Raw genomic sequence first — 21,533 nt, 5'->3', positions numbered from 1 at the left:
TCTCCTGGAAATGAGAACCATCACGATATGACACATAACAGACTTTGAAAATGGTTGCTCAGATGTGCATAAAGGACACTTAAAAGTCACAAGTTCCTGATTTTCCCTTGCACTGCTGTTTTGTTTTTGAATATATCTTGACAGGTGAGTACTCGGTGCGCTAAGTGTCTGAAATGTGCACATGCAATCATCATGGAGGCATGGGAGTGGGCTCATTTTTGAAAAGTGGCTGTGCTGCAATCTACAGTCCCTGACAAAAGTCTTGTCGCTTATCCAAGTTGTAGGAACAACAAATAATAACTTGACTTGTAGTTGCTCAATTGGAATCAGAAATGACTTATATGAAAGGCAAAGCCCTCTAGATTATGCTTTTTATATCAAAATAAAGTTTTGTACCATTCATTGAGTTTTAGCATTTAATTAGGACATAAAGGTCAGATTTTGCTTGGACAAAAGTCTTGTCGCATACAAAAAAATGTAGAAATAATACATATACTTAATTTTGAATACACAAATATGCTACAATAACATCAGAACATAAAGTCATTGTACCTTGGAAAAAAGAATTAATATTGTGTATGGCTTCCATGAGCTTGGAGGACTGTATCCATACGTCTTGGCAATGACTCAAATAACTCATCTGGAATGGCCAAGAAAGCAGTCTTGCAGGACTCCCAGAGTTCATCAGGATTTTTCGGCTTCATCTTCCAAACCTCCTCCTTCATTTTACCCCAGACATGCTCAATAATGTTCATGTCTGGCGACTGGGCTGGCCAATCCTGGAGCACCTTGACCTTCTTGGCTTTCAGGAACTTGGATGTGGAGGCTGAAGTATGAGAAGGAGTGCCATCCTGCTGCAGAATTTGCCCTTTCTTGTGGTTTGGAATGTAATGGGCAGCGAGAATTTCTTGATATTTCAGGCTGTTGATGTTGCCATCCACTCTGCAGATCTGTCGCACACCCCCATACTGGATGTATCCCCAAACCATGATTTTTCCTCCACCAAACTTGACTGTTTTCTGGGTGAATCTTGGGTCCATGCGGGTTCCAACAGGTCTTCTGCAGTATTTGCGGCGATTGGGATGCAGTTCAATGGATGATTCATCAGAAAAATCAACCTTCTGCCACTTTTCCACTGTCCATCCTTTCTGCAAGCTATGGGCCTTGGCAAATGCAACACGATTTTTTTGTTGGCTGTTGATGGCAACATCAACAGCCTGAAATATCAAGAAATTCTCGCTGCCCATTACATTCCAAACCACAAGAAAGGGCTAATTCTGCAGCAGGATGGCGCTCCTTCTCATACTTCAGCCTCCACATCCAAGTTCCTGAAAGCCAAGAAGGTCAAGGTGCTCCAGGATCGGCCAGCCCAGTCGCCAGACATGAACATTATTGAGCATGTCTGGGGTAAGATGAAGGAGGAGGCTTGGAAGATGAAGCCGAAAAATCCTGATGAACTCTGGGAGTCCTGCAAGACTGCTTTCTTGGCCATTCCAGATGAGTTATTTGAGTCATTGCCAAGACGTATGGATGCAGTCCTCCAAGCTCATGGAAGCCATACACAATATTAATTCTTTTTTCCAAGGTACAATGACTTTATGTTCTGATGTTATTGTAGCATATTTGTGTATTCAAAATTAAGTATATGTATTATTTCTACATTTTTTTGTATGCGACAAGACTTTTGTCCAAGCAAAATCTGACCTTTATGTCCTAATTAAATGATAAAACTCAATGAATGGTACAAAACTTTATTTTGATATAAAAAGCATAATCTAGAGGGCTTTGCCTTTCATATAAGTCATTTCTGATTCCAATTGAGCAACTACAAGTCAAGTTATTATTTGTTATTCCTACAACTTGGATAAGCGACAAGACTTTTGTCAGGGACTGTACAGTGTTTAAATAGATATGTTCTAGTGGTAAAAAAAAAAAAGCTGAACATAACTTACAGTGCCAAGTCATGTTCGTTGCAGCAACCTGAAAACACACACAAAAATATTATTTTACAGGGCACCAGTTATGAAGTTTAAACCTCTATCAGAGGTTAACCTCTATCAAAGTACAACAAAACACACCAACAATGCTTAAAACAATATTATATGCATTAGCCTGTTAAACTATTCAATCTGCAACATTTTACACACACACACACACACAGCCTGTCAGTTGAACCTGAAGTTGCCAACAAAAAGTATTACCTATCTGTGGTAACCACAAGAAGACAAAAACAATTTTATCTAACCAGATAATTTAACTTTTAGTTAGACACAACATGTGGTGCTAAAGTTAGCTTTCTGCTGCAGAGAATAACGTTTAGCTACACACAACACGTGGTGCTAGAGTTAGCTTTCTGCTTCCACACACTGACACAGCTTCAACACAAATTAACGACACACACACACACACACACACACAGCCTGGCAGTTGAACCTGAATTTGCCAACAGGGCAAAAAGACATATCACCTATCTGTGCAGTGAACCAAAACCACTCATTTGAACTGCAGAAAATTGGGCTGGTAGCATTCATAAATTCTTAGTAAACACAAAAGAAAAAAATGTTTTATTTAACCAGCTAATTTAACACATGGTGCTAGAGTTACAACGACAAAACATTCACCGGGAAACACAGCTAACGTTGATTGGCAACATTGCATGTTAGCTTGCTGCTAACCTAACGGTTACCATTTTTACGTTTTACATTACGTGACTCATTCCGTTTAAAACACGTTGAACCGCCTAAAACAAACATTCAAACGAGATTTATGTCGACTACTTACATTTAACCCAATGGCGCAGCGCGGACTACTAATGTTGTCTCCATCGGTTAGTTGGTCCGTTGATCTCGCCGTTCTCTGCCAGTCCGCCTCGCGGTCTTCTTCTTCTTTTGTTTCTTGGCAGTTTCGACGCTCCAAGGCGTATTACTGCCCTCCACAGGTTAGTCCGTGAGTCACAGTCTTATCTCATATTCTCCCATACAGTCTTGTATCACACAGGAAGTGTAAAATTGTTGTCTCAGTCTGTTGACGATTGTTATGGAAGCCAAATAGTGTTAGAATAGAAAATGGAACTAATCCCAAATCTGCTAATGCCTTCAAAAGGTCTCTCAGCACAGTAGACCACATTCAAGCTAAATATGTTTCACTGTCCACACTCACATAGCCCAGTACTATGTTTCCCAATTATATAAAAAAATCAGTGTTTAATCCACAGTGCCCCAGTCTTAATCTGCATATTTTTACAGAATATATTTTGTTTCCTTGACAATAAATTACTTTATTACTTTATTTATTACTTTAAATTTTGGGGTGAAAAGAGAATTAGTGCCTTTCCTTGCTTTCTTTTTTGCATTGTCTCTGCCATGCATTCTCCATTCTTTAATTTTCGATCTCATTTCAACTCTTTCCATAGGAAGAAGGTGTGCATGTGTAACCTACACAGTACAAAGCTATCTGAGTCAATGAATTTATTCTTGATTCTTGGTTTGATTTATTCATGTTTAATAGATACCTTTTTATAAGTAACTACGAGTTAATTATTTTAAGTAGGTTACACAAATCTGCAAAAAGGTCATTCATTCATTCATTTTCTACCGCTTTTCCTCACAAGGGTCGCGGGGGTGCTGGAGCCTATCCCAGCTATCTTCGGGCGAGAGGCAGGGTACACCCTGGTCAGGTCGCACATATAGACAAACAACCACTCACATCCACATTCATACCTATGGACAATTTGGAGTCGCCAATTAACCTGGCATGTTTTTGGAATGTGGGAGGAAACCCGGAGTACCTGGAGAAAAGCCACGCATGCACGGGGAGAACATGCAAACTGCACACACAGATGGCCGAGGGTGGAAATGAACCCTGGTCTCTAGCTGTGAGGTCTTTACATTGTGTGTAAAGACAGCTGTGAGGTCGCCGTGCCGCCGCAAAAAGTTCATATTAATCAAAAATGACAAGTTAAATAAACTTAAAAGTCAGATAATGCAACTGGCAATCAACATCTTCTTCTTCTTCTTGTCTGTGTTTCTTCTTGCTCCGGTCCGGCCGCTCCAAATTCGCACAAACAAAAACATCAAATAACAGCAAATAAAATTTCATAGTACAGGGAAGGTGTAGCTTTGTCATGCCTGTCATCGCCTACCCCGCCTTCACCTTGGAGACACCGCCTCCTGCCTGATTGCGCTCAGGTGTCCCTCATCACCTGATTACCTTCTTGCTATTTATTGCCTCCGATGCCTCCTGTCTGGTGCAAGTTCGTTGTACATTCATGTCTCGTCCTAGCACTCCTTGTTATCGCCTCGCCTGGTTTTCGACCCTTGCCTGCTTTTCGACCACCCCTCCTGCCTGCCGCTCTCGGATACCTTTGCCTTATTGGACTGACTTACCGTGTACCGACCTTCACCCTCGTGTAGTACCTGCCAACTCTGCCTTTGGGTCCTCCTTCCCACGTCCCCTCGTGACAGAACGAACTTGCCATCATGGACCCAGCGGAGTTGGAGTCCGTTCGACAGGCTCTCCGGACGCAAGGACAGCGCCAGAGCCAACAAGAGGAACAGCTTGCCGCTCTAGGCACGGCGTTGCAATCCCTGTCGGAGCGACAGGACGCCATGGCTGGGAATCTAGGCTCCCAGCTTAACTCCCTGCTGTCGGCTCTTCAGCCTGCTGCTCAACCCGCGGCTCCAGTGGATACAGCCGCGGCTCCGCTCCCTCCACCGGTCCTGACTTCCGCCTTGCCGGCCGCTACGTGTCCACAGTTGTCACGGCCGGAGTGGTTCTCTGGCGAGTCGGGTGACGTACGCCCCTTTTTGACCAAGTGTGAACTCCATTTCGAACTTCAAGCCCCCGCATTCATGTCAGAACGTGCCCGGGTGGCTTTTGTGATCTCCCATCTCACGGGCAGGGCAGGAGCGTGGGCCACCACGGAATGGAGCCGTCGATCCGCTGTGTGCGAGTCCTACGCAGCGTTCTCCAAGGCACTGGAGCAAGTGTTCCAACGTCAGCCGTCCGGCAGAGAAGCAGCTCGCTCCCTGCTCCAGCTACGTCAGGGGCGTCAGCGTGTCACCGACTACGCTGTCGAATTTCGCGCTCTAGCGGCTAACAGCGACTGGAACGCCCCCGCGTTGTTAGACGCATTTTTTCTTGGACTGTCCCCCCACATTCGTAGACAAATGATCCCTCTGAAACTGCCAGGAACAATTGATGAGCTCATCGCCTTGGCGGTCATGATTGAGAAGCGCCTTCATGATCATGAGGAGGAGAGCAGGTCACGCTGGCGAGATTCCACCACACACTGGGGTGGCAACCTAGGGCACGTCAACAACGTCCGGCCCACCCCTGTCGCCGTGCCACTTGCTGCGCCCTCTGCTGACGAACCCATGCAACTGGGACTAACCCGCCTGTCTCCAGAGGAAAGGACCCGCCGCCGAAGTGAGGGCAGGTGCTTTTATTGTGGTCAAGGGGGACATCTAGTGGCTAATTGTGGGGTCAAGATGGGCAAGATGGGCAAAACAAGCAACCTGGGACATGGCTTGGTGAGTCTTAATGTCATTATCAGCAATCCTGCTCCCTACAAACCTTTGGTCCAATTTTGCTCTCAGCATACATCCATCATGGTACCTGTATTTGTGGACTCTGGGTCAGATGCCAATCTCATTAGTACTTCACTCGCCAGGAAACTAAAGCTTCGCCTGTGCCCTCTACGACACCCCCTAACGGTGAAGGCGGTGGACGGAAGTTCTCTGGGCAAAATTAGTCACAGAACTCATCCGGTCAAGATCTCATTTCCAGACAGTCACACAGAAAAACTAAGCCTCCATGTATTCTCTAGCTCTGATCATGAAGTTATCTTAGGGCATCCTTGGTTGAAGCAGCATAACCCCCACTTCGATTGGGCGTCTGGTCAGATCGTCTCGTGGGGGCCCGGCTGTCAGGACAACTGTTTGGTGAGTGCCAAAACAGTGATGGAACAAGGGGAGGTCAATCTAGACTCTGTTCCAGAGTGTTACCACGATTTAGCTGCTGTGTTCAGTAAAGTCAAGGCCAAGTCACTGCCACCCCACCGGGTCCACGACTGTGCTATTGACCTGTTGCCAGGAACCACACCCCCACGGGGAAGACTCTTTTCCTTGTCCCCTCCCGAACGTCGTGCTATGGAGGAATACATTCAGGAGTCACTTGCAGCAGGGATTATCAGGCCTTCCTCATCTCCTGCGGGGGCTGGTTTCTTTTTCGTAGAGAAAAAAGACAAATCCCTTCGGCCATGCATAGACTACAGAGGACTTAACGACATCTCCATCAAGAACCGGTATCCCCTGCCCCTCATTGCCACCGCCACTGAGCTCCTGGAAGGAGCTAAGATTTTCACCAAGCTGGATTTGCGTAATGCTTATCATCTTGTCAGGATACGAGAGGGGGACGAGTGGAAGACGGCCTTCAACACCCCAACCGGACATTATGAGTACTTGGTGATGCCCTTTGGACTGACCAATGCTCCAGCAGTGTTTCAGGGCCTGGTCAACGACGTTTTGAGGGACATGTTAAATATTTTTGTGTTTGTTTATCTTGATGACATTCTTATTTTTTCTCGCGATGAATCTACTCACGTGCAGCATGTCAGGAAGGTTCTGCAAAGACTCCTGGACAACCACCTATTTGTGAAGGCCGAAAAATGTGACTTTCACCAGTCCTCTGTATCATTTTTAGGGTTTATCCTATCCGAGGGGAAGGTGAGGATGGATCCGGGAAAAGTCTCCGCTGTTGCTCAGTGGCCCACTCCGTCGTCTCGTAAAGACGTTCAAAGATTTCTGGGATTTGCAAATTTTTATCGTAAATATATTAGAAACTTTAGCTCGGTAGCCTCTCCTCTCCATGCTCTCACCTCTCCTTACAAACCATTTCACTGGACTTCGGAGTGTGAGAAAGCTTTTGTGAAGCTTAAGGATGGTTTCACCACAGCCCCGGTGCTTGCCATCCCTGATCCCCATCTGCAGTTTGTGGTTGAGGTGGATGCGTCAGATATTGGAGTCGGAGCCGTCCTGTCCCAGATCGGTCCTAAGGACGGTAAACTGCATCCATGTGCCTTTCTGTCAAAAAAATTGTCTTCAGCAGAGTGCAATTACGACATTGGGGATCGTGAATTATTGGCAGTCAAGACGGCTCTCGAAGAATGGAGACACTGGCTGGAGGGGTCTACGCTGCCATTCCAGGTATGGACTGACCACAAAAATCTGGAATATCTCAAATCCGCCAAGAGATTAAATTCTCGACAGGCTAGGTGGTCATTGTTTTTCAGCCGTTTCAATTTTACCTTGTCATACCGTCCTGGTTCCAAGAACACCAAGCCTGATGCTTTGTCCCGTATTTTTTTCCCGTCGGAAAAGGAACCTGAGGTCGCAACCATCCTACCTAACTCATGTTTTGTCTCTGCCGTGCAGTGGGCAATAGAAGATAAGGTCAGGGAGGCAGGACTTGAAGTGCCTCGGCCCCCAAACTGCCCTCCAGATAAATTATTTGTTGTGGAAACCATGAGGGGTTCAGTCATTCATTGGGCTCACACCAATAAGACCTCATGCCACCCGGGGGTGAAAAAGACCATGTTTGTAACCCAGCAACGCTTTTGGTGGCCCAACATGGCGAAGGATGTTTCTGAATATGTCTCTGCCTGTCCTGTCTGTGCGGCTAACAAATCTTCACCACAGAAACCCATGGGAGAACTCAGGCCCTTGTCTATTCCCCACCGGCCCTGGTCCCATATCTCGTTGGATTTCGTTTGTGGACTGCCCCCGTCAGAGGAGAAGACGGTGGTACTCACAGTCGTGGACAGATTTTCCAAGATGTCAAGGTTCATTCCTTTTGTTAAAATTCCCTCTGCCAAAGAAACGGCCGAGGCACTGCTGAACAATATATTTTGCATTTTTGGTTTCCCGCAGGACATAGTGTCCGATCGTGGTCCTCAATTTGTCTCCTTGTTTTGGAAGGAATTTTGTGTTTTGCTGGGATCCACAGTCAGTCTCTCATCTGGATTTCATCCCCAGTCTAATGGACAGGCAGAGAGGATCAACCAAGTGCTCGAGACAAAGTTGCGGTGCCTCGCCTCTCAAAATCCCTCTTCTTGGGCTAAACAACTCGTGTGGGTGGAGTTGGCCCACAACACCTTGCCTAGCGCATCCACCGGTATGTCTCCGCATCACGTGGTATTTGGTCACCAACCCTCCTTGTTCCCCTCGCTCGTCAAGGATTCCGTTGTGCCCTCCGCCTTGGCCTTGGTGGGGCGCATCAAGAGAGTTTGGCAGAGGGCTCGCAACAACCTTCAAAGACAGTCTGATATCTACAAGGTGGCGGCAGACCGCAAAAGAATTCCTGCTCCTGCCTATACGGTGGGCCAAAGAGTTTGGTTATCCTCCAAGACCCTTCCTCTGAGAGTGGAGTCGAAGAAGCTTGCCCCCAGGTTCGTTGGCCCATTTCCAATCTCCAAAGTGATTAATCCTGTCTCTGTTCGTCTAAAACTACCTAGGTCCATGCGAACCCACCCATCCTTTCATGTAAGTCAGATCAAGCCTGCAAAGACCAGCACCCTGGTCCCACCAACCAGCCACCCGCCGCCCGCCCGAATCATTGATGGAGGTCCTGTTTACACAGTCAGGAAACTGCTGGCTTCCCGACGGCGGGGCCGAGGTTGGCAGTATCTCGTCGACTGGGAGGGGTATGGACCTGAGGAACGCCAATGGGTACCCTCCCGGTTCATTTTGGATCCCTCCCTCATCGAAGACTTTCATTTAGCTCACCCTGAGGTTCCTGGGCCGTCAGGAGCCGGCCGTTGAGGGAGGGGTTCTGTCATGCCTGTCATCGCCTACCCCGCCTTCACCTTGGAGACACCGCCTCCTGCCTGATTGCGCTCAGGTGTCCCTCATCACCTGATTACCTTCTTGCTATTTATTGCCTCCGATGCCTCCTGTCTGGTGCAAGTTCGTTGTACATTCATGTCTCGTCCTAGCACTCCTTGTTATCGCCTCGCCTGGTTTTCGACCCTTGCCTGCTTTTCGACCACCCCTCCTGCCTGCCGCTCTCGGATACCTTTGCCTTATTGGACTGACTTACCGTGTACCGACCTTCACCCTCGTGTAGTACCTGCCAACTCTGCCTTTGGGTCCTCCTTCCCACGTCCCCTCGTGACAAGCTTACACCTTTCCTGACACAGAGAAAATCTGTCTAGCATGTAAGGGCATTTGGATCAACAATACTATCTGCCCCAATGGCTGAACGACACACAGACACACTCGGGATAGTGGATAGTAGGGATAGGAGGGATAGTACGGATAATAAGGATAGTGGAGATAGTAGGGATAGGAGTGATAGTCGGGATAGGAGGGATAATATGGCCAGCCGATAGTAGGGACAATAGGGATAGTAAGGATAGTAGGGATAGCGGATAGTAGGGGTAGTAGAGACAGTAGGGATAGTGGATAGTAGGGATAGTGGATAAGACTGATAGTAGGGATAGCGGATAGTAGGCGGAGTAGGGACAGTAGGGATAGTGGATAGGACGGATAGTAGGGATAGTGGATATAGTAGGGATAGTGGATAGTAAGGATAGTGGATATAGTAGGGATAGCGGATAGTAAGGATAGTGGATATAGTAGTGATAGTGGATAGTACGGATAGTAGGGATAATAGCGCCAGCGGATAGTAGGGGTAGTAGGGACAGTAGGGATAGTGGATAGTAGGGATAGTAAGGATAGTGGATAGGACGGAGAATGGATAGGACAGATAGTGGATAGGACAGATAGTAAGGATAGTGGATATAGTTGGGACAGTAGGGATAGTGGATAGTAGGGATAATAGGGCCAGCTGATAGTAGGGGTAGTAGGGACAGTAGAGATAGTGGATAGTAGGGATAGTAAGGATAGTGGATAGGACGGATAGTGGATAGGACAGATAGTGGATAGGACAGATAGTGGATTGTAGTTTGTAGTTAAAAAGAATGAGGAGGTACTGGATGCAGATGATGATTTTGACATTCAAAATGAGAGAAAATGTGTGACAAGCCCACTAGCTAACCCACAAGTGATAGAAAGTCAGGAAGTGTTCACAAACACTGAAGCAGATGTGAAAGACGAACAAAATGCTGAAACAGTGAAGTTAGAAAATGAAGAAGGTAAACAGGAAGAATACAAACCTGCTGAGAAACGTTATCCTGATAGGGAGAGAAGAAAGCCTGACTATTATGGTGATCATGCATGTGTTTTTGAGGAGGATATTACTAATATTGACTACTGTTACAGACTCCTGTGTAATGTTCCTCAAACATACACAGAAGCATTCACTTCAGTTAATGCAAAACAATGGGTTGATGCTATGGATGAAGAAATGCAGTCACTACAAGACAATGTAACTTTTACCTTGACCACTCTTCCCAAGGGTAAAGATGTAGTGGGGGGTAAATGGGTTTATGCAATGAAAAAGAACATTGATGGATCAGACAAGTACAAAGCCCGATATGTAGCCAGGGGGTTTAGCCAAAAGAAAGGTGTAAACTATGATGAAACTTTGTCCCCTACAGCTAATATGACCAGTGTCCGGGTATTAGCACAGAAAGCAGCACAGGAGCAGCTAGTTGTTCACCAGATGGATGTAAAAACTGCTTATCTTCATGCACCAATCGAGTGTGAAATCTACATTGAACAACCTGAAGGTTATGAAGTTGTATCAAAAGAAGGTGACAAATTAGTGTGCAAACTAGAAAAATCCCTGTATGGTCTAAAACAGTCAGGACGCAACTGGAATAAGATGTTGCATGATTATTTGTGTGAGATGAAATTTGTACAGAACCCAGCTGATCATTGTGTTTATAGCAAAATTACTGAACAAGAAAAAGTGCACATAATCATATGGGTCGATGATTTGATTATTGCTGCCAATGATGATGATGTCTTACAATGTGTTAAAGAAATGTTGAAACTCAAGTTCAGAATGAAAAACTTAGGTAGACTAACACATTACCTGGGTATTGACTTTGAACAGTCTGCAGATTGTGTTAAGATGTCACAATGCAAATATGTACAGAAAATACTGAAGAGATTTGACATGTTAGACTGTAAAGCCAGAGCTACCACTTGTGAACAGAAACTTGACTACAGTGATGATGCTAAACTAATGGATGATGTGAGGAAATACAGAGAGGCAGTTGGGAGCTTAATATACTTAGCAACATGTACAAGGCCAGACCTGAGTTTTATAGTGAGTAAACTTTCTCAGTACTTCACTAGACCGACTACTGATCAATGGACAACGGTAAAGCATGTGTTGAGATACTTAAAAGGTACTCAAAACAAAGAACTATGTTTCAAAAAGCACAAAGGTGAAAACACAATCCATGCTTATAGTGATGCCAACTAGGCCGCTGATATTGATCGAAAAAGCACGACAGGTTACTGTATCAGCCTGAACAAAGATGGGCCATTTGTTTCATGGAAAACTAAAAGACAACCTACAGTTGCACTCTCTACTTGTGAGGCTGAGTATATGGCTTTAGCTGCGACCATGCAAGAGTGTCTGTATTTAAAACAGCTTCTGAAGTATTTTGATGGACAGGTATACAGGTGTTTAGTCTACGAGGACAACCAGGGCATTATAGCTCTAAAAAAAAAAAAAAGCTGAACATAACTTACAGTGCCAAGTCATGTTCGTTGCAGCAACCTGAAAACACACACAAAAATATTATTTTACAGGGCACCAGTTATGAAGTTTAAACCTCTATCAGAGGTTAACCTCTATCAAAGTACAACAAAACACACCAACAATGCTTAAAACAATATTATATGCATTAGCCTGTTAAACTATTCAATCTGCAACATTTTACACACACACACACACAGCCTGTCAGTTGAACCTGAAGTTGCCAACAAAAAGTATTACCTATCTGTGGTAACCACAAAGAAGACAAAAACAATTTTATCTAACCAGATAATTTAACTTTTAGTTAGACACAACATGTGGTGCTAAAGTTAGCTTTCTGCTGCAGAGAATAACGTTTAGCTACACACAACACGTGGTGCTAGAGTTAGCTTTCTGCTTCCACACACTGACACAGCTTCAACACAAATTAACGACACACACACACACACACACACACAGCCTGGCAGTTGAACCTGAATTTGCCAACAGGGCAAAAAGACATATCACCTATCTGTGCAGTGAACCAAAACCACTCATTTGAACTGCAGAAAATTGGGCTGGTAGCATTCATAAATTCTTAGTAAACACAAAAGAAAAAAATGTTTTATTTAACCAGCTAATTTAACACATGGTGCTAGAGTTACAACTACATAACATTCACCGGGAAACTTACGACAAAGTAAGTTTGTCGTCTATTGTCTGTCTTCTACTGTTGCCTGCTTGTTAAGCCCTTTGAGGCTCTTTTGTGATTAAGGGCTATATAAATAAACTTGACTTGACTCTAGCCAAAAACCCTGTACATAGGCAAATATGTAAGCATGTGGACATTAAATACCACTTTGTGAGATCTACTTTACAAACTGATGATGTGACATTGGAATACTGTCCAACTAATGAAATGGTTGCAGACATCCTAACGAAACCAGCCAGTAAGCTGAAGTTGATGAACTTTGAAACCTTTATGTTTGGTGAATGAACCATGGACTATGAACAACTAATGAACTCTGAACTTATGATTTTTGTGTGAGCATTGGAAAAAAAAAAAGAAAAACCTGTGAAGTTTATGTTGACATGATTCTTGTAAAATGTGAGCAAGTGGGGGTGTTGATGTGCTCTCATTTCATTTTGTTTGTTAAAATGTTATGATTTATTTGTTCATTTTGGTATCACGTGACTGTGATTAGGGAACTGCCCACATGCTCTAATTAATATAAAACAGGTGAGCCCGTGTGTGCAGGTGCTTCACTCAGCACTGAACAACGTGTGCCGTGTGTTATGTGCGTTTAACGTTGGGTAAAAGAACTCTGCTAACAAGGACAGATAGTGGATAGGACGGATAGTAAGGATAGTGGATGGGACGGATAGTAAGGATAGTGGATATAGTAGGGATAGTGGATAGTAGGGATAGTAAGGATAGTGGATAGGACGGATAGTAGGGATAGTGGATTGTAGGGGTAGTCGGGCCAGTAGGGATAGTGGATAGTAGTGATAGTAGGGATAGTGGATCTAGAAGGGATAGTGGATAGAGTAGGGATATTGCAAAGTGGGGATAGTGGATTGCGGGGACAGTAGGGATAGTGGATTGCGGGGACAGTAGGGATAGTGGATTGCGGGGACAGTAGGGATAGTGGATTGCGGGGACAGTAGGGATAGTGGATTGCGGGGACAGTAGGGATAGTGGATTGTAGGGGTAGTCGGGACAGTAGGGATAGTGGATAGTAGTGATAGTAAGGATAATGGATTGTAGGGACAGTAGTGATAGTAGGGATAGTGGATCTAGAAGGGATAGTGGATAGAGTAGGGATAGTGCAAAGTGGGGATAGTGGATTGCGGGGACAGTAGGGATAGTGGATTGCGGGGACAGTAGGGATAGTGGATTGCGGGGACAGTAGGGATAGTGGATTGCGGGGACAGTAGGGATAGTGGATTGCGGGGACAGTAGGGATAGTGGATAGTAGGGATACCAAGGGATAGTCGGGAGAGTGGATAGTAGGGATAGGGGATAGTACTTATTCTTCAACAGGTTCGATCAGCCATCTGCCCATTCCCCTGCCCAGCACCCCCTGCTGCACCCCCCCCCCCCCCACGACACCTCAAGTGGACGGCCCCACCCCCACTTCCCCTCCTCTCAGCACACAGCCACCTCCCGCTGCTCAGCTCAACCTCCGCACCAACACCCCCCAGCCCCCCTGGTCCAACCTGACCCTCACAAAATCCCAGGTGAGAAACCAGCTCCAAAAGACCAAGGCGAGGAAGGCGGCAGGACCAGATGGCATCAGCTCCAGCATTAAGCACCCACCTGATGAAGACCCTGGAGAGGCTGGTCCTTGACCATCTCCGCCCCTTGGTGGGTCCTTCGATGGACCCACTTCAGTTCGCCTACCAACCTGGCACCGGGGTGGACGACGCTGTCATCTTCCTCCAGCACAGAGCGCTCTCTCACCTGGAGAAACCTGGGAGCACTGTGAGAATCATGTTCTTGGATTTCTCCAGTACGTTCAACACCATCCAGCCAGCACTTCTGAGGGACAAGCTGGAGCACACAGGGGTGGACCGGCACCTCACATTGTGGATACTGGACTACCTCACCAACCGTCCACAGTATGTGAGGACACAGGACTGTGTGTCCGTTACGGTTGTCTGCAGTACGGGGGCCCCGCAGGGAACGGTCCTGGCTCCGTTCCTTTTCACCCTCTACACTGCAGACTTCTCACACAACACACCAACCTGCCACCTGCAGAAGTTCTCTGATGACTCTGCAATCATCGGACTCATCACAGATGGGGACGACAGGGAGTACAGAGGACTGACAGGACCTATCAGGACCAGTCAGGCTGAGTCAGCAGCACACGCTCACACTGAGTGCAACAGCTAATTGAATCGTACTAGTAGACATGGCAGGACTAATCCAACATGACTCCTGACAAACTAGTAGTAACCAGGGTAACCAGGACCCGTGTCAGCTAAATGCAGCAGTGAAAGTGACAAAGTTAACATCACAGTTTGTTGTCATGGCAACATATATATGGTTACAGCTAAAGTCTTCCTATCTTCATAATCTTACCCAGCATCAAGCAGGTCATGGACCCACGTGTCAATGACAACACTTTTTAAATAATATGAGGCTTGACCATCTAAACAGGAGTTGAACTTCCGAGTTTTACCGGCTGCACTTAACGTGAACAGGTATGAAGTGCTTTGGCGCGTCCTTGTAACAATATGGACTGAGGGTGGGGACTGGAGGGGTGGGGGGGACTCAGCTGAGGTAGGTGAGGACCACAGACTGGATGGGAAGCCTGCAGACGGGACACAGCTTGTTCCTCTTCTTCAGCTTCCGGGCGCAGACGTAGCAGGACATGAGGTGTCCCGTCCTCCCGTGGACGATGCAGCCGTTTTTTGGTCGGGACTGACAGATGAGACACGGGTCCAGGCATGAGTCTGGTAGGCGCCACTCGGCCGACATGCTGCGTTCCAGCTCAGGGACATCACCTGGAGCAACAGGAAGGGGAGGAGGATCGATGGGGGGTAACGGGAGAGGCTCCTGGGAGTCGGAGGAGGATGGTTGGGACCCGCTTGTCCGCATCTTCTCCTGCCTGGAGCAGCAGGAGGATGAGGACGGCTGGGAACTGGACAGGAGGTCCTGGGAGTTGGGAGCAGAGGAGGCGGACTCAGAGAGGCACTGCGAATGGAAAGCCGGACTTTTTGCTCTCTTCCCATCCGGAACATCAACTCCATGATCCTCGGCATCATAACCTTCATGACAGATCTATCCATCAGCCAAGGTCATCCATCACTTATTTCTGCTCAAACAGACTTCAACACACCCGCAGCATCTCTCACAGCTGATTGGTCCGTTGGCTTTGGGGGCAGGGCGATAGGACAGGAAGTGTCCTGCAGCCAATCCTGGCACAATGTCCAGCAGCGAAGGCAGTTTCTTGGGAGAGGCGGGTTCAACCCATCACATTTATCACAGCGCCAGTAATCCTACACACACACACACACACACACAGGACTTTGTGCACGCACATGTGTGTGTAGACCCACAGCTTCTGTGATCTCAGTGTCTTCAAAGGAGTCATCGTCTTCCCCCTCAAAGATGGTGACCTCGTACACCTGGACGCCATCCAAACGTCAGTCAAGGTTCTATGCCGCCAAAGAGCGTCGTGTCCTCACCTGGTCGTCTGCAGACAAGGACGCGTCGTCTTTGTCGTAGTCAGCAGACTCGATGGACTCCACCTCGAACTCCACACTGAAGTTATCGCTGTCGGAATTGGGGTCAGGGGGAGCTGTGACCTCTGACCTCCCAGACTACACACACACACACACAGGTTCAGTAAAGCACATACGGTGTGTGTGTGTGTACTCACTGCACTGTAAGAGTCTGATGATTGGCTGCTGTGTCTGTCCCCCCCACCTCCGAGCCCACCAATCACGCACCAGGATAGGCTTTCATCAAAGGTCAGGGAGAAGCTGTCTGACCTCCTCCTCTTTGGACCTTCCTTGTCCTCCTCATCCTCCTCCGATGCATCCTCTTCCTTGTCCTCCTCTATGCTGTGGGAGGGGCCTGGGCAGGTCATGGGGGGGGGGGGGGGGGGGGGGGGGGTTAGCCATATCCTTTCATGACATGTTAGGAGGTGGTGCTTAGTGAGGGCCCGCCCATCCAAAGGCTTGGGTTGGGGGACGTCACGTCCAGACAGTCTGCCCTTGCATGCTAATGTTTCCTGTGTGAGATACACCCTCGCCTTCTAGCAAAGCTGCTAGCAAAGCTTGAGCTACCTCACAGGAAGCAAACAAGCCAACTGCTCCTAGTCCATGCCGGCCTATCAGGACCAGTCAGGCTGAGTCAGCAGCACACGCTCACACTGAGTGCAACAGCTGAATCTTACTATTAGACATGGCAGGACTAGTCCAACATGACTCCTAACTAACTAGTAGTAACCAGGGCCCATGTCAGCTAAATGTAGCACTGAAAGTGACAAAGTTAACATCAGTTTATGTTGTCATGGCAACATATGTTCAGTTCACTGAATTACGACCAAATATGGTTACAGCTAAATTCTGTAAATTCTTCCTATTTTCATAATCTTACCCAGCATCAAGCAGGCCATGGACCCACGTGGCAATGACAACACTTTTTAAATCATATGAAGCAAACTATTTATTGGCTTGACCATCTAAACAGGAGTTGAATTTGTCAATTTTACCGGCTGCACGAGACGTGAACAGGTATGAAATGTCCGGACTTGTCCTACCTCCCTCCGTGTACACAGTATTCACAGTAGGTGTGTGTCCCCACCACGGACAACACATAACACCGGGTTACAACAACCTCACCCCCCATGAGGATTTCACAGCATAAATACAGACAATAATTCAGATTATTCTGATAGAAGCTATAGAAGTTCTGTGCATTAAAACGTCTCCTCTCTCGTTAGCGCCTTTTGTCTGGGTAAAATGCATTTCGAAAAGTTAAGTATGTCTTCCAAGTGACTGTCGCTGAACAACAGTCCCTAACTGCTAACTTGTGCTAACTGCTTGCGCTTAACGCCTACCTGAGCTGTTGTGATGATAGCAATGGGGTGGTCATTCTGGTGATTAACATAACTTTTTTAACCAACTGAAGAGTAAATACAATTTTGCTTGTTCATAACTCAATGCAACATGCGAGCCAATTTGGTGCGGTAATCTGCGGTAATTTCAAAATAAAAGCACGGCGGGATCCCATTGCCGAGTCAGCACACCAGCGGAACCAGGCCTGGCAGACACTCTTGTGTTGTTGAGCCATGATTACTCCATCTGATCTTCCCATGCAAGGTACAGCACCACCTACAGGCCAGTCTGCAGTATTGCCTTTAAATGGCCATTTCCACTGTCCGATATGACAAACATCTGCTTTTGCTGATTTGATTTTTCTTATATGAAATATACATTTGACGTGTAGTTATTGCTTTTTGATGCTAAAATCATCAATTCCATTGCAATAAAGCAATGTTTTGCTTTTTCTGTAATTGCCGTTGGTGAAAAGGAAACTCCAGCAGCTGCTAAGTCATTCATTCATTCATTCATTTTCTACCGCTTATCCTCACGAGGGTCGTGACAGTACCCCCCCCACAAGGACGGATCCTAGAGGTCCAAAAGGTCCAAAGGCAAAGAGGGATGGGAGGCGGGGGGACCGGAGGTGGGTTGCTGGCTGGACCTGTCTGGAGGTCGGCCAGGGTGGCAAGGCCACGCAGGAGGGTGGCCTGAAGGGTGAGTAGCCCGAAAGAAACCGGGCTCCTCTGGAGGGTGCCCAGGATGGCAGGTCCAGCGGAACGCATGGATGGACCCTTCTGGGGGGCGGCCAGGGTGGCGGGCCTGACCGGGGAGGCTGGTCCGGCGAGGTGACGCTGGATCAGGAGGCGTGGCGTCCCGCCATGGAAGAGCGGACGCCGGATCAGGAGGCGTGGCGTCCCGCCGTGGAAGAGCGGACGCCGGATCACGAGGAGCGAGCCCTGGGTCTTGGCTGGACTGTGGAGAAGAGAAAAAGGAATGAGAGTCTTGGGCAGCAGGTAACGTACCGGGTAGCACATCCTGGTTTGCCGGAGGAACCGGTTGAACTGGAGGACCAGCCCGCCGGTCCTCCTCAGACGACCAGCAGGGGGCATCATCTCCACACTCCACGGACAGGGTGTGAGGTGCGTCATCAGACGCACGGCTGGTCGTACTAGCCCCCCCTTCCGAAGGCATATTCTAGACGCCGTATGCCGCTGTATGTGGAACCAGGGAAGGGAGGAGGGGGACCTGGAAGAGAGTTTTGAGTTCCGGTTGCTCTGCCTCCGGAGCTCCAGAGGGCCTCAGGCGGGGTTTGGGCTCTGGAGGGGTCTGGAGCATCAAGCCGCTGGGCACGGGGGCCAGGGGTTGCAGGGGCTTGAAGCTGCGAGGTCTAAGCACGGGGGGGATCTTGAGCATCACGCAGCTTGGCACGGGAGCCGGGGTTTGTGGAACCTTGGAGCTGCGTGGCTTGGGCACTGGAGGAATCCGGGACGCCACGCAGCTTGGCACGGGAGCCGGAGTTTGTGGAACCTTGGAGCTGCGTGGCTTGGGCACTGGAGGAATCCGGGACGACACGCAGCTTGGCACGGAAGCCGGGTTTTGGGAACCTTTGGGGCGTGGTTTGGGCACAGGAGGGGAATGGAAAACAGAACAGAGCAACACAGGAAGTAAATACAAAATAAGGGCATGAACCAGGAACAGAGGAAAAGAGGAAAACTAAGAGCTGCCACAAGGGGGTGAAGCCCAATCGTGACACTCTTAGCTGAAAACACTAAAATTATGTTTTTGGAAAATTGAAGCAATTCTAGTTTGCAGTGTCAATAGTGTTTTTGTACACTCTGTATAGTAAATAACCATGACAACAATAACAGCTAGAGGAGTTACTTTTTTGGAAGTACAATGTTATAGTTCTTCCTGTAAGAATAGAAGTGATTTTGGAAATGAAGAAAAGCATGGAAGTTGCTAGATATTATCTCTTATGAATGATTTATGCTATCATCGTTATATCTGTCCACACCTGTCTGATACTTTTGTTGTATCAGGCATTCAAGTGAAGAAACAAGGGCGGTCTAATGGTGTTTTCCATGACTGTACGTGCGTCTGTGTCATACTTGAATTCCAGGTATTCTCGCGGCATTGTCTCCACTTCCTGGTGGACCATGCCCAAGGACATCAGCTCCAATCAGAGTGAACAGGTTCTTCAGCAGACGGGCATCATCTTCTCGGTCCAGGACAGCCAGGGGTCGCTGCTGCCGGAGGGGAGCATGTGGATCCTGAAAACATATAGAAAAATGAAATGGCGTAGCTAGAATGGGAGAGGATGTATTGTCATCGTAACAGGCCTCATCAGCTCAGTGACCAGAGGGACGGTGAAGGCAACGGTGAAGGCAGTGCCCCTCTCCCTCCTCAGCTTTTTCCTTTTGGCATAATATTCAATATAGTCAGAGAAGTCTCCAATCTGATCCATAGCGATGCTCTCCAGCCAGGCGACGACCAACTAGATGAGGAGTGAGTAGGAGCGAGTGAAGTACTAAGAGGAACATCCTTGTGTTTGGTACCTGACTCTGACGTATGACGGCATCGTGCTGGAAAAGCAGCTCCACCACCAACTTCTCACTTTCCCTGGACTCGGTCCCTGCAGAAGGAGACAGTTGCTGGGCAAGTCAGGCGGAGGTCAGGCTGCCATCAGCAGGAAGTGAGCGCCCACCTGTAGAGGGAGGCGGTGAGTCTCCAGGAGCAGCTCTCCTGCTGCAGCAGCCAGCGGACTCCCGCAGTCATACTGTTCCGACCGCTCGAGCCGTTAGTCATCTCATGCTGTTTTATGAAGAAAAGATGGGAAGAGCCTTCCTTGTCCTGACAGAGTGTCTGGTAGTCTTCCAACAGCTCAAACACAGCGGAGGAGGAGAGTTTCAAAAAGGAGGCGAGGAACCTCGTGTAGCGAGGTGTTGGACCTTTACTTGTTATGAACATCAACAGTCAACAGTCATCAACACATCCTTCAGCCAAAAAGCAACATTGGTATCACACACACATTCCCAGGACACACGCCACTTTCTTCCTCCTCCTACGGGCAGCCACAGTCACCTCGTCATCCCGAACCACGGGAGACAGCAGCTCACTTTGATCCCTGGAGGACCAACGCAAAGTCATTCAAATATTGTCCATCAATTGCAGTCTTATGTAAGGTAACTTGATTTGAAAACAATGAAACCATGTTAAGGGACAACAATAGATACACATAGATGGTAAAGTACAGCCTCAACTAGCACTGGTTAGCACTGTTAGCTCCTTTAGCAACGTTAGCTCCTGCTTAAAAGTATTGTGACTATGGCAGCGTCGACACACTTCATTGAATCCTAGGAGCTGTGACAGCCGTTTGCGATTGAAAAGGTGAAATAGTTAGCATGTTAGTACCAGTCCATGGTAGGCTTTGTATGGCTTGGCTCCCTAGAATATGATGAACACATGCTGCCTGTCCCACAGAGGTCGGTCATTGACTGTCAAAATTGTAAAACATGAAGAATTGTAGGGAAAGAGTTGTCATTGGGCAGACTTGAATGGACATGTTGGTGCAGGAAATAGAGATGATGAAGAGGTGATGGCAGGCTTCATATTCAGGAGAGGAACGCAGAAGGACAGGTGGTGGTTGTAGTGGTTTGCCTGTCGTGAATACGTTCTTCCAGAAGAGAGAGGAACATAGGCTGACCTATAAGAGTGGAGGTAGGAGTACACAGGTAGACTACATCTTGTGTAGACGCTGTCATCTGAAGGAGATCAGTGACTGCAAAGTAGTGCTAGGTGAAAGTGTAGCCAGACAGCATAGGATGGGGGTGTGTAGAAGGACCCTCATGGTGAGGATTGTTTCTTTGTAGATGTGGAGAAAGTCTAGGACAGGGTGCCTAGAGAGAAACTGTGGTATTGGAGGAGGAAGTCTGGAGTGACAGAGAAGTATGTTCAAGTGGTGCAGGACATGTATGAGGACTGGAAGATGTGCTGGAGGTGGGACTGCATCAGGTATCAGCTCTGAGCCCCTTCCTGTTTGCTATGGAGATGGAAAGGCTGACAGATGAGCTTAGACAAGAATCTCCATGGACTATGATGTTTGCAGATGACATTGGGATTTAGAGAGTAGGGAACAGGTGGAGGAGATGCTAGAAGAGTGGAGGTTTGCCCTGGAAAGGAGAGGAATGAAGATCAGCCGCAGCAAGACTGAATATATGTGCGGGAATGAGAGGGACCCGAGTGGAAGAGTGAGTTTACAGGGAGAAGAGATACAGAAGGTGGATAATTTGAAGTACCTGGGATCAATGGTCCAGAAGACTGGAGAT

The 21,533-nt window shown here is 47.5% G+C and overlaps 1 protein-coding gene across 1 annotated transcript; it reads right to left on the bottom strand.

Annotated features, from left to right (window-relative positions):
• Positions 1 to 14,902: 14,902 nt before the first annotated feature.
• LOC131136765 (E3 ubiquitin-protein ligase Mdm2-like) lies at positions 14,903 to 16,250 on the bottom strand. Its single transcript, XM_058083988.1, has 5 exons — positions 16,041 to 16,250; positions 15,847 to 15,981; positions 15,718 to 15,786; positions 15,498 to 15,657; positions 14,903 to 15,426 (listed from the first exon to the last, which is right to left on the bottom strand). The coding sequence occupies exons 1-5, from the start codon at positions 16,248 to 16,250 to the stop codon at positions 14,930 to 14,932; spliced, it is 1,071 nt and encodes a 356-aa protein (XP_057939971.1). The 3' UTR covers positions 14,903 to 14,929.
• Between the last annotated feature and the right edge of the window lie 5,283 nt (positions 16,251 to 21,533).

Source organism: Doryrhamphus excisus, chromosome 10 (assembly GCF_030265055.1).
Source record: "Doryrhamphus excisus isolate RoL2022-K1 chromosome 10, RoL_Dexc_1.0, whole genome shotgun sequence".
Lineage (NCBI taxonomy): Eukaryota > Metazoa > Chordata > Actinopteri > Syngnathiformes > Syngnathidae > Doryrhamphus > Doryrhamphus excisus.
This window is presented reverse-complemented; position numbering and strand designations above follow the sequence as displayed.